This window comes from Emys orbicularis, chromosome 16 (assembly GCF_028017835.1).
Source record: "Emys orbicularis isolate rEmyOrb1 chromosome 16, rEmyOrb1.hap1, whole genome shotgun sequence".
NCBI lineage: Eukaryota > Metazoa > Chordata > Testudines > Emydidae > Emys > Emys orbicularis.
This window is the reverse complement of record NC_088698.1, coordinates 17,869,954-17,883,010: the sequence shown is the minus strand read 5'-3', so window position 1 is coordinate 17,883,010 and position 13,057 is coordinate 17,869,954. Positions and strand designations below refer to the sequence as shown.

Sequence of the window (13,057 nt, the reverse complement as noted above, 5' to 3'; positions counted from 1 at the left end):
TGGTAGTTTTATTTTAGCGAAAGGATAGCTGTAAAAACACAAATTTACTTTCTATCCAAGAAGAGCAAACTAAAAACAACTGTAGAACTATAAACTCAATCAGAGCCAGACACCACTGAGTGGTCAGGAGACAACCAGACTCCAGGGAAACTTATCAATTAATCTGGTAGCCCTTTAGCTGCAAAGTGGACTCCATCAACTAGCAGGTCAAGTAAACTCTGAAACATAGGCCAAAAGTAACCCCATGTCCCTAGGAGTCCACCATTACCAATACATTGTCCTCAGCCAGCTCCAACCTCTTCTTTTTCAGGTTCCTCCTCCAGCCTTGCTGCTTTTGTGATACTTAATAAAACAAGAAGCTGTATGTTAGTCCCTTTTCTGGGTTTCATACAGTATCCAGTCTTGTGCCTGTCTTAGAGAGTAAGTTCTTTTGGGGCACAGATTGTTTACATTTTCTGTTTTATCTAGCTTAAGTACATTGTTGGCACTGAAACAATCACTGAAGCAGAGTAGGGCTTCTAAAACTAGTGAAAGAGCAGTGGCCAGTTGAGAAAGGTACCTATGCCCTGGGGGACCCACACGGCAGTATTTTCTGAAACCAGACATGTCTGGTTCTAAATAAAACCTATGCACCTAGAGGACGACAGAAGGGCTGGGGATCAGATTCTGAATATACTGTAAATGTAACTGGATAAAGGAATACTTTTTCATAAAATAATAATTTTGCTGAAATACAGGGCTTCTGCACCCATCTGCTTGTTTTTAAATGGCTGAGTCAAGATTAGTGCTGTTTCTTTGGACTATTTTTAAAAATAAAGTTAAACTGTTTATCTGCATAAACTTTTTATGGTGTTACTCAGGGATGCTGGAACAAATTTTATAGTGGGGGTGCTGAGAGCCATTGAACCAAACTGTAAACCCTGTCTATAATGGAAACCACTTCAAGCCAGGGGGTGCTGCAGCATCCACAGCACCTATGGTGTTACTGATTCCCAAGTTCTTTGGTATCTAGCTGCTAATGTGGCAGTGACTCACGGTAGCCTTAGCTGAACATTATCAAGGGCTGGACTACACCACTTCCACAAGGACCAAATTTTGTTAACTGAGTGAGTAACAAATCTTCAGAATGACAAAAAAATAAAATTGGAAAAAATCTTTCAAAAGATTTTAACAGAAAGTTCTTAAATTAGTGAAAGTATCAGTATTAGAACAATAAAAGTGTGATACAGCCACGCTACAGTGTTACCAACAGTGTACAAAACAGATTCCAGGACGGCAGCTCCAGCCATCACTGTATCCTACACAATCCATGAAACACTTGTCCAAATCAACTCATATTTGACAGGAAAACCCTCTATTTTGTCCCCTACAACTCAACCTACTACGTTTTGGGGGTGGGAGGAGGCGATGGGGCAGAACTTAGACAAGGGAAAGGGGGAGTCTAATATAAATACATAGTATGTCCACATCTTGAATATTGTGTGTAGTTCTGGACACCCCATCTCAAAAAAGATATAATTAGAAAAGGGCAACAAAATATTAGGGATATGGAACAGTTTCCACAGAGATTAAAAAGACCAGTACTGTTCACCTTGGAAAAGAGATGACTAAGGGGAAATATGATAGAGGTCTATAAAATCATGAATTATGTAGAGAAAGTGAATAAGGTGTTATTTATTCCTTCATATAACAAGAACCAGGAGCCACCCAGTGAAATTAATAGGCAGTCGGTTTAAAACAAACTGAAGGAAGTACTTCACACAACGCACAGTCAACCTGTGGAACTTGTTGCCATGGGATGTGTAAAGGCCAAAAGGATAACGGGGTTCAAAAAGGAATTAGGTCTATCAATAGCTGTTAGCCAAGATGGGCAGGGATACAACTCCATGCTCTGGGTGTCCCTAAGCCTCTGACTGCCAAGAGCTGGGCCTGGAGCACAGGTGATGGATCGCTTGAGAAATTGCCCCGTTCTGTTCCTTCCTCTGAAGCATCTGGCACGTCGCGGGCCGGGCAGGATGGACCATTGGTCTGACCCAGCCTGGCTGCTCTTATGCTCAAAACCAACTTCTAACAAGAGCTCAGCTGCAGCCCTCGCTCTCTGCTCCCCTCTCCAGCCCCTGCAGCCCCCGCGGGAGGCTCCTGCCCATGCAGCAGCCCCAGGGCTTAGCCTCAGCCCCGCAGCAACTCCTGGGACGCAGCGGGCGCAGGGCTCTCCCGCCCAGGAATCCATGACTTCAGGAGGCGGGTACGGGAAGGGCAAAAACCACGCGGTGCGGTGCGGCCCCTGCGCGTGCAGTCACCGCTTCCCCGTCAGACAGCGCGCGGAAAGCGCAGCTCCTATGAGCCCGTCATGTTTTTTTCCCATCCGGCAACAGGCCTGGGCTGGGCGGGGCACTAGAGGCCGAGCGGTTGTTAAATTCCCGTCAGGCAGTAGCGTGAACAGCTTATTATTGTGTGCTCTGCTTTCCCATCATGCACTGGGACAGGACTCAGGAGGTGTAGGTGGGAGGGGGAGCTGATTGCCTAGCAGGCAGCTCCGTGATCTGTTTTTCTCTCAGGCAGTGGAGGGGACAGACCTAATCTCGCGCGGGTGGGGGGAGTGGGGTCCTTGTAAGGCCCGCTGGGGGGGTCTGGCGCACGCGGGGAAGTGCGGGCGCGAGAGCGGTGCCCGCGAGGGGGGGCAGTGGGGGGAGGAGGAGACGGAAGCCGGGAAGCTGCCTGAGGTACCGTCCCTAAAGGGCGTTTGTTAAAGGAGTGTCTGGGATCTGGGTGTCAGGCGGGTGGGCTGAGCTTGGCCTGGGCTTGAGACGGCACGGGAATGGAGCGGTGGGCCGGGTCGGTCTGGGGTTCCCTGTGGGGGGCCGGCTGGGGCCGCTGGCCGGGCTGGGAGCTGTTGGCCGCCTGCGCGGTGATCGGCGTGGTAGGCTGGCTGCTCCGCTTGCTGGACAGGAGGCCGGGCGGCCGGAGGGCTCTGGGGCCGCTCCCCTCGCAACCCCCGCTGTCCGGGGGGAGCCGGCGCTGCAGTGGGAGCCGCCCAGGTGAGAGACTCCGGGGAAACCGGGAGCGGGAGGGATGAACGGCCGGGCTCTGACGGGGTAACCGCCCCTATGGCCCCCGCAGATCTCGGGGCCTCCAGGTGCTTCTCCCCGGTTCTTCGTGGGCCCTTTCTTCCTCGGGGAGTCAGGCCCTCTCGCAGAGCCCCCAGTCTCTGCGGCCTGCCCACCGAGCGCCTCCCCGACCCCTTGCAGGACCTGACTCCCCTGAGAGCCGTGCAGCTGCTTCGTCGCTTCTCTTCTCGCCGAGCCTGCCACACCCTTGCTCTTTGTCGTGGGGCTGGCCTGCCCCAAACCTCCTTCCCCAGCCTGTGTTCCTCCAGATGCCTCTGGCTAGACTTGCCTGCAGGCAGCATTACTGCTTGTCTCCAACTCCCCATCACATGTTATCTGCACCACCCCCAGGGATCACTCTCTTTCTAAAATGTCCCTTCCCTGTTTTTCCTCTCCAATTTCCAGATCCTCTCCCTCTCGCATGTTGTCTGCCCACTGTTTTCTCAATATTGTGTCACTAGTGTCACCCTAGTAATCATCCCTCCTTTTTTCTTCTAGGCTCCCTCTTCCCCACATCTTATCCCAGACACATTTTCTAGTATATTTTTACCACATATGTGGGTGTAAGACTCTTAGATGCCATAGTAATAGGCACTTTAGAAATAGCCAAAACACAGAGTCCCCAGTCATACACATTATTCTTCTGTTGCACACAAATCTTGGCTACTTCTTCACCTGATTTGTAGCTAAAGACAGGGCTGAGTTTTAGGATTGTGTGGGTTTTAAGGAGGGAGGGATTAAATGAATCATGGAATCATAGAATATCCGGGCTGGAAGGGACCTCAGGAGGTCATCTAGTCGAACCCCCTGCTCAAAGCAGGACCAATCCCCAACTAAATCATCCCAGCCAGGGCTTTGTCAAGCCTGACCTTAAAAACCTCCAAGGAAGGAGATTCCACCATCTCCCTAGGTAACCCATTCCAGTGCTTCACCACCCTCCTAGTGAAAAAGTTTTTCCTAATATCCAACATAAATCTTCCCCACTGCAACTTGAGACTCCTTGTTCTGTCATTTGGTACCACTGAGAACTGTCTAGATCAGGGGTCTCAAACTCAAATGACTACGAGGGCCACATGAGGACTAGTACATTGGCCCGAGGGCCACATTTACTGACACCTCCTCCCCCCCCCCCCGCTGTCCGCGGCCCTGCCCCCGCTCCACCCCTTCCATGAAGCCCCGCCTCTTTCCACCTCTTCCCTGCCCCCATTCCAACCCCTTCCCTGGAATCTCCACCCCCTCCCTGCCCCCAGGGGTGCAGGAGGGGTGTGGGGTGTGGCAGGGGCTCAGGGCAGGGAGTTGGGGTGTGGGGCTCAGGGTGCGGCAGGGGGCTCAGGGTGCAGGGGGTTGGGGTGCAGAAGGGGTGTGGCGGGGGGTTCAGGGTAGGGGGTCGGGGTGCTGCAAGGGGTTGGGGTGCAGGAGGGGTGTGGCAGGGGGTTCAGCTGCAGGAGAGGTTCGGGGGGTGGGCTCCGGCTTGACGCGCACCGGGGGCAGCGCAGGCTCCCTGCCTGCCTGCCCTGCCCCCGTGCCGCTCCGGGAAGTGGAGGGAACCTGGGGGAGGAGGGGCGCAGGGGTGTGTGTGGCTGTTGCTTCAGGCACCGCCCCCAGCAGCTCCCATTGGCCGTGGTTCCCCATTCCCGGCCAATGGGAGCTGCTGGGGGCAGTGCCTGAAGCAACAGCCACACACACCCCTCCTCCCCCAGGTTCCGTCCACTTCCCGGAGCGGCGCGGGGGTACGGCAGGCAGGCAGGGAGCCTGCCCTGCCCCCGGTGCGCGTCGGGCCGGAGCCGCTCTAGATAAACGCTGGGAGAGGGCGGGGGGCCGCGAGGAGCTCGCGGGCCGCAGAGAATAACCCCACGGGCCGTGTGTTTGAGACTCCTGGTATAGATCCATCCTCTTTGGAACCCCCTTTCAGGTACTTGAAAGCAGCTATCAAATCCCCCCTCATTCTTCTCTTCTGCAGGCTAAACAATTCCAGTTCCCTCAGCCTCTCCTCATAAGTCATGTGCTCCAGCCCCTTAATCATTTTTGTTGCCCTACGCTGGTCTCTTTCCAATTTTTCCACATACTTCTTGTAGTGTGGGGCCCAAAACTGGACACAGTACTCCAGATGAGGCCTCATCAAAGCCGAATAGAGGGGAATGATCACGTCCCTCGATCTGCTGGCAATGCCCCCACTTATACAGCCCAAAATGCCGTTTGCCTTCTTGGCAACAAGTGCGCACTGTTGACTCATATCCAGCTTCTCGTCCACTGTAACCCCTAGGTCCTTTTCTGCAGAACTGCTGCCTGGCCATTTGGTCCCTAGTCTGTAGCAGTGCGTGGGATTCTTCCATCCTAAGTGCAGGACTCTGCACTTGTCCTTGTTGAACCTCATCAGATTTCTTTTGGACCAATCCTCTAATTTGTCTAGGTCCCTCTGTATCCTATCTCTACCCTCCAGCATATCTACCATTCCTCCCAGTTTAGTGTCATCTGCAAACTTGCTGAGGGGACAGTCCATGCCATACTCCAGATCATTAATGAAGATACTGAACAAACCTGACCCATGGGGCACCCCGCTTGATACCGGCTGCCTACTAGACATAGAGCCATTGATCACTACCCATTGAGCCCGATGATGTAGTCAGTTTTCTATCCACCTTATAGTCCATTTGTCCAGCGCATACTTCTTTAACTTGCCAGCAAGAATACTGTGGGAGACCATATCAAAAGCTTTGCTAAAGTCAAGGAATAACACATCCACTGCATTTCCCTCATCCACAGAGCCAATTATCTTGTCATAGAAGACAATTAGGTTAGTCAGGCATGACTTGCCCTTGGTGAATCCATGCTGACTGTTCCTGATCACTTTCCTCTAAGTGCTTCAGAATTGATTCCTTGAGGACCTGCTCCATGATTTTTCCAGGGACTGAGGTGAGGCTGACTGGCCTGTAGATCCCCTTCCTTCCCTTTTTTAAAGATGGGCACTACGTTAGCCTTTTTCCAATCATCCGGGACCTCCCCTGATTGCCATGAGTTTTCAAAGATAATGATATGATCTCATTGAAATACTTGTCGCAATTTTTCTTCAAACTCCAAGAACTTAAAATTCAGTTTTGAGTGAGAGAACTGCGAGTTCTTATATGTTTTGTTAATGTGTGTTCTGCTTGAAGTTGTAAATTTTATTAAGGAGTGTATGTAGCAGCTAGTGAAATGGCAATAAAGGTAGGAGTATCCTGGGAAAGTAAGTTGCTTTATCACTCATGTGTTAGTAGTTTTACTGTCTTTGAAAAGGGGATAATGTCTTAGGCCATTGTTTGCTCATGTCAGATTGATCCTATATTGGGTGAATCGTTTGCTCTTTTGTTGTTTCATACTATTGTAAGAAGGAAAGAGGAAACACTACTTTTGAGATTTCCCCTAGTATTTGGGGAGGGAAAGTCCCTGTTTCATACAGCTGTTAGCACTTAAGTGTTGACCCTCATTTTTGTAAAGTCTGCTTAAAATAACTGGCAGGACCCTATACATTAAGCTAGAAAAGATAATTATTGTAGTGCTGTCTACACTTCAAATCATTCCATATTTGAAGTTGAAAATATTTTTTGTAAGATTAAAAATTAAAAGGAAATGAGTTAAGGATAGATTTTTCTCATCTGATACCCAAATGTGTCAGGTTGTCAAAGAAGAAATTTTAAGCGTGATTTCTTGGGATTAAAAGTTTAAATCATTAAACCAACGGATATATTTTTTCATTTGGGAAACATTTTTGTGGTTTTCCCTGTATCGATGTTGTCACTATCATGATAAATTTTGAGTAATTACATGCGACAAAGGGGATTATACCAAATGAAACTTCACTATCACTTGAAAATCCCACCAGGCACATGGTGTCAGTTGAAAAGCAAAATTTATTTTTACCACTGAGTTTACATAAATTGTCAAACCTTTAATCTGTGCTGCTTTAACATATCATAGCCATATTACTTAGGCTGCCTTTGGAATTAGATTTCTACTTCCTGAATATGGAAACAAATGGTTTTATGAAGACACAGACAAATTCAGTAACCCATGGGAAGCAATAAATGTCAAAAAAAAAAAAATTGAAATTAAAAATCTTTCCTACCAGAATGGCTACTGTGTTTCTTTACCGGATTGCTGCTCTTTTTCTACAGTAATCCACGTCAGAAGCTCTTTTCATGTTAGTAACAAGGTCTTGAAACTAGGGCTATGTCGACACTAGCACTTTTGTTGGTGAAAATTGTCAGTCAGGGGTGTGAAAAGAAACACCACCCCATACCAACATAAGTTTCACTGACAAAAGTGCCATGTCAGCAGGAGATGCTCTCCTGCTGACATAGCTACTGCCACTCCTTGGTGGTGGTTTAATTATGCTGACAGGAGTGCTCTCTCCCGTCAGCATAGAGTGGCTACACGGGAGACCTTGCAGCTCTGCCACTGTAAGATCTGTAGTGTAGACATAGCCTAATATTATTTATTATACCTGCCCATTTTACCATTTCACACTACCACAGATTGAAGTGGTGTAGTGATAACTCTAATGTGCACATGAAATATTCTCTACTTGTTACATATTTCAGAAAGACTAACTGTTTTCCATTAAGAATTTTAAGTTCTATCTGGAATGTATTCCTTCAGTGTTCCATGGAGGGATTATAATATTTTCTTTTACTATAATTAATTTTAACTTACTGAATCACCAGCCGGCAGCAAATGTAGAATTTTTGCCTGTTTATATAATGCATAACTTTTTTGTTTCTACTATAATTCCATGAGAGAGAAAAGGATTCTGGTCTTAGGGAGCATTTCAGGAAGGCTGTACTGGTTCTGGGGTTTAGAAATAGGAGGAAGTGCTCTGAGTCCCTTCCTTGCATTAAATTACTAATACATTCATTATCCATAAGTATTATCAATACATTCATTATCCATAAGTCTGTAATATTTCCACGCTTAGTTTTGCTTATTTCTCAGCTTGATTGCATTTTTCATCTTCACTGACAGTTCATAGGAAATAAAACTAAATAGTATAGCAGGTTTTAATGTGGCTCCAGCTCCTATCATAGCTGAGTTTTATAACTTTTTTTAATTCATATTGTGAACAAGTTTTGGAGAGGAAGAATGTTCTTGGAATTAAGACTCAGTATCAGGAATGAGGAGATATGATTTTTATTTCCAGCTCTGCTGCAGACTTCTTAAGTGACTTGCCCAAGGTCACACAAGGCTTGCTGATCTGAGACTCCTGTTGACGTGTATGGGAAGTAGGGGTGCTAATAGAAGGCCCTCAAGAATCAACAGTCTGAGCACTCTAAGACTGATTCCTTCTCTAAAATAGGAATAAAACTCCCGTATCTCAGTGTCCTAGTTAAATTTGTTAGTTTGTAAAGCAGCAATAGTATGTAAAATTCTTGACTGGAAAATGTTATGTAAGTGTAGAATATTCTAACCATTTAACTTTTTAAAAGAGTTTCACCAAAACATTTTTATTCTGTTTAACAAAACACTGGTTTCAAATTCACTTTTTGAAGTGAAATTCATAGTACTTGTTCCTGTGTTCTAAAATGGTATGGCATTTAATGGAGTGCATCATACAGAATCATTCTACATCTTGTGAATAGGGTGCGTTCTGGGAGCTGAAGTCTTTATTAGTCCTGAAATAAAGATATACAAAATATGTCTTGAAAAATGTCAGCCCGTGAGCTCTAGAATGTTGCAATATTTAGCTTCATGCAAATAGCACCCTATTTTTTTTTTCTGCGAGGTTTTTTAGCTAGGTAAAGGGTTAGAAGGGCAGAATTTTTATAACATTTGAAAATTCTTTTTAGCTGAAGCTAGGTATTTAAAATGCATCTGTAATTTTTCCCAATACTAAAACCAACAATTTTTAATGTAGACATGATCGCAATTTTTGACTGGTTTTCTATGTAACTTTATTTATACTTACAAGAATAAACTGCAATTATTTCTTCTAAAATAGACAGGCTTTTAACTCCTTAACTTGGAACCTTCAGCTAGTTAAATCATTTCAAATAAAATATCAGTGAGTAAGTTTCCATGCATCTTTTATCCTTGCACTTTACAGTTTTACCAATGAAAATGGGGAAAGAAAAATGAGTTTCTCCTTAATTTGTATTAGTTTTGTAGTTTTTACCCTCGGACTCTAGTTTTACCCTAGACTTAACCATAAAAGCACTTCCTATCTTGTGCGCGCACACAATAAATAGTTGATCTAAAAGAATTCAACCTGCAGAGCACTCCACCTCTGTTGGTTTACCAGGATAGAACTATTCAATGTTGATGTAATAAAAGTGTCAGTTTTCCATACATAGCCTGTTCCTACTACAAAATGGAGGTTCTAACCTATACTGAAGGCTACAGTCATAAATGCTGTTCATAAAACAAAAAGGCAATAATAAACTGACAAATGTATTCTCCAAACTAGTGTTGTTTTGGAGGGCCTATTTTCAGAAATCTCCATCAACCCTCCTGCCTGGAAGATTTTGTTTGTTTACAAAGGATTAAGATTAAAATATTTTAAATGCTGCATGTCTGGGAAATATAGTTGGCTTAACATAATAGAGAGTCTTTCTGAAATTAATGCGTAAGTATAGCTGTTGCAGAAAACTGAAAGTTTTGGCAAACTGGGTGGGTGAAAAATGGATTTGAAGACTTAAGGGCATGTCAACATGTACAGCACTGCAGTGGTGCAGCTGTGCCTAAGCACCTGCAGCGTATCTGGGGAAGATGCTCTATGACAACATGAGAGTGCTCTTGTGTTGGCATAATAAAACCACCTCCGTGAGTGGCAAAAGCTGTGTTTACAGGAGAGCTCTCCCGCCGACATAGTGCTGTCCACACTGGCACTTAGGTCAGTACATTTATTCACACCCTTGAGTGACACAAGTTCTAACGACATAAGCTGCAGTGTAGACATAGCTTTAATCATTGCTTGAAAACACAGTGCTTAAAACAATTTAAAAGAGTAGTAAATGCTGCAAAAATGAAAACCTTTTTTGATTTAAAAAAAAAAAAAACGGGCAGGAATTGTGTCCTGACGCCATGGTATGCAAATACAACCTTTCAGATCTCCAGATTTATTCCTACCTTCTGTAGAATAGGGACTTGACTTTTGATAGTAAATATGACATAAATATGGCCCATACTAGTTGGATCTATTTATAACAATGTCTCAGCTTCCTCCCAAAAATAATTACTTTATTTAAATGTGTTTAATAATATGGTCACTTGAGGTGAAGTATATTTTAGTTTAGTTTAACTGTTTTATGATTTGTGCTCTCCTTGCTTTCTCACCCCAATGTGCTAATAAGATAGATATGTGGCAAAGTAAAGGGATAGTTTAGGAGGGTAGTTGCTGTTTAAGGAAAAAATTCAAAGGCCAAACAGCATGACAGTGCAACTTAGTTTTCCCTCAGAAACACTCTTCCAGACTCTATAGTAGGAAAAAGCTGTAGTCTTTATGGTATCTTGTAGTATACTGTGAGGTGATTTTTAAAGCATGTGTACCATTTAGCACCAACAAACTGTAATCACACATCTTAAGCTTAGTTATGGTCTTCAGAGTAAAGTCCCATGTGTGGGTTTTGATGGTAAGAAATGTAATAGTTTACACTGAGATGATATTTGCTTGCAGCCTCTGCTTCCTGACTGAATGCGGAAGCTGTGAGCATGGGTATTAGAGGCAGAGAACCATGCAGGATAACAGGCAGTGTGTCATAGTGGAGGTTATGCCTGTAGTAAGAGAATTCCTGTGCTACCCCCATAACTTTGGGGTGGATGGGTCAGAGGCAAAATGAAGTGGTGGTGGTGGAGAGGGAAATCTGGCAAGGTGACCAGTTACACTTCCAGTTGTTTGCCCTAAGAACAGGGAGAGGAGAAGAGCCGTTTTAGTTTCTAAAAAAAATTTTTTCTGTGTTAACTGGAAAAATGTTATACTGTCTTTGTGCAACCTACATAGTTCTCACCTTCATGAGCAGATAACTTATTTTAGTTATGTCACGCTTTCCCCTGCATTTAATAAAATATTTCAATAGTCAGAAAAGAGCAGAGTGTTTGTAGCTACAGTTGATGTCACTGTATTTTTTCCAGGTGAAATAACAATGGATACTATATTGTCTCGACTGAAGAAGCTAACGCCTGATGATCTTAGAGAAGAAATTGTGAAAGCTGGACTGAAGTGTGGACCTATTACCTCAACCACCAGGTTTATTTTTGAAAAAAAATTGGCTCAGTTTTTGTTGGAACAACAGGGAGGGTTGGAGATCAATGCATCCACTGTTTCAAAGAAATCTTCTGAAAACACTGCATTTGATAGTAGCCAGTCAGAAATACAAAGAGCTTTGAAATCTACTGCAGTGAACCACAAGAGTCATATAAACGTCTCTGAAGAGGGAGACTTTGGGTACAATATGGGCCTGAATCCCCCAGAAGAGGAAGCTGTAATGCACAAGACCTGTTCTGCATCAGTCTGTGGAGCAGTAGATGTTGATTCACAAATAAATGCTCAGACACCATCTAGAGATCCTCCTCTATACTATGGCGTATGTCCCGTTTATGATGACATATTGGCAAGAAATGGTAATTTACATTTACAGTTTCATATGTTTGACTGTTTTTGAAGGTCAGAGATAGCATGTGCCTTTTATATTACATATTACAAAAGAAAATAATGTTTTCCAGCTGGTGTATTCCTTTTTTAGGTATATAGTGTTATTACTCCTGGGGGGAATTCAGCATCAAAAAATTAAAAATTCAGTGCACAGTATTTTAGAATTCTGCATATTCTGTCAAATAATGCAATATAAATAATTTATATAACGTACATTTATATGGTACTTTACAACATTGATTAACACATTATTTTGCCCCAACAAACATATTGTAAGTTATTTTGCAGCTTCTTCTGGTCTGTGAAACAAGAATTGTCCCAAGGTCTTCACGTATTGTTTTAAATTAGATGTATTCACCAGTATGTTCATTTTCAGTATTTAGAATTTATAAACAGGGCCCTGTGTAAATCATGATTTTTTAAATTTATTTCTTAAAGAAAATTCACGACTGTAAATGGCAAAGTATTGAATTTCACGGGGTTAGTATGGAATTAATTTTACAAGTAAATTTACTCAATTTCAAGGATGGAATTAATTTTACAGATAACATTAGTAAATTTTGATGTTTTTGTTTTTTAAACAGTCATGGATTGGGGACATTTTAATTATTTACGCTGGACCCTACTTATAAATTCTTGTCTATTTTTAATTAGATTGGGATCTGTGTATGAGTTGATAATTTTTTTTAATGGCAGTTTGCCATTATTTTGGAGGTTTTACACTGTTTGCTTGTTTGAAGGTTTTGTCTAGAAGTGATAGGAAAAAACAGTAAGCATCACTTCCATTGTATAGAATCCCGGTTATAAGTCATTCCACTTATTCTACCATAACAGCTGGCATTCATGAGCAGCTAGATGTCACTCAGGCGAAAGAAAAATAATTTCTCTCCTTATCTTCTCTCACTTTTACACCACCTCTCAACAAGAACAAAAAAAAATCAATCAGAAAAAGAAGCAGTCAACCCTTGTTTATGTAGGTTTGAACTGATAGCATCAGTAGTTTTTTATTACCAAGTTCTATATATTCCTTCACATCTCATAGCCATGTGATATTGCAAGGCCTAGACCATATAATTCTTTCTTATTTACTCATTTGATGCAGCCTAAAATAAGATATTACCAAATTTCTCTGTTCTAAGATGTCAAGAAAACAATTCAGAATATCTTGATGGGGCTCTTACACTCTGAAGCAGTGGTAATTTATTCCTCCTCAAGAATGTCCTGCTCTTTATGATAAATCCAGTGTCCAACAGAATAGAATATTAATAAAAAGCTTAGGACACGGTGGAAGGTTCTGTGTTGGGAAGTCTTCAAATTATGACAGTCACTT

General features: G+C 43.5%; 1 protein-coding gene across 1 annotated transcript in view; it reads left to right on the top strand.

The window, feature by feature from the left end:
- Positions 1-2,818: 2,818 nt before the first annotated feature.
- ANKLE2 (ankyrin repeat and LEM domain containing 2) overlaps positions 2,819-13,057 on the top strand; it is a 31,708-nt gene continuing 21,469 nt past the window's right edge. The window contains exons 1-2 of the mRNA XM_065417832.1: positions 2,819-3,038; positions 11,208-11,696. Of these exons, the coding sequence (XP_065273904.1) occupies positions 2,819-3,038; positions 11,208-11,696 (709 nt within the window). The remainder of the gene's footprint in view (positions 3,039-11,207; positions 11,697-13,057) is intronic.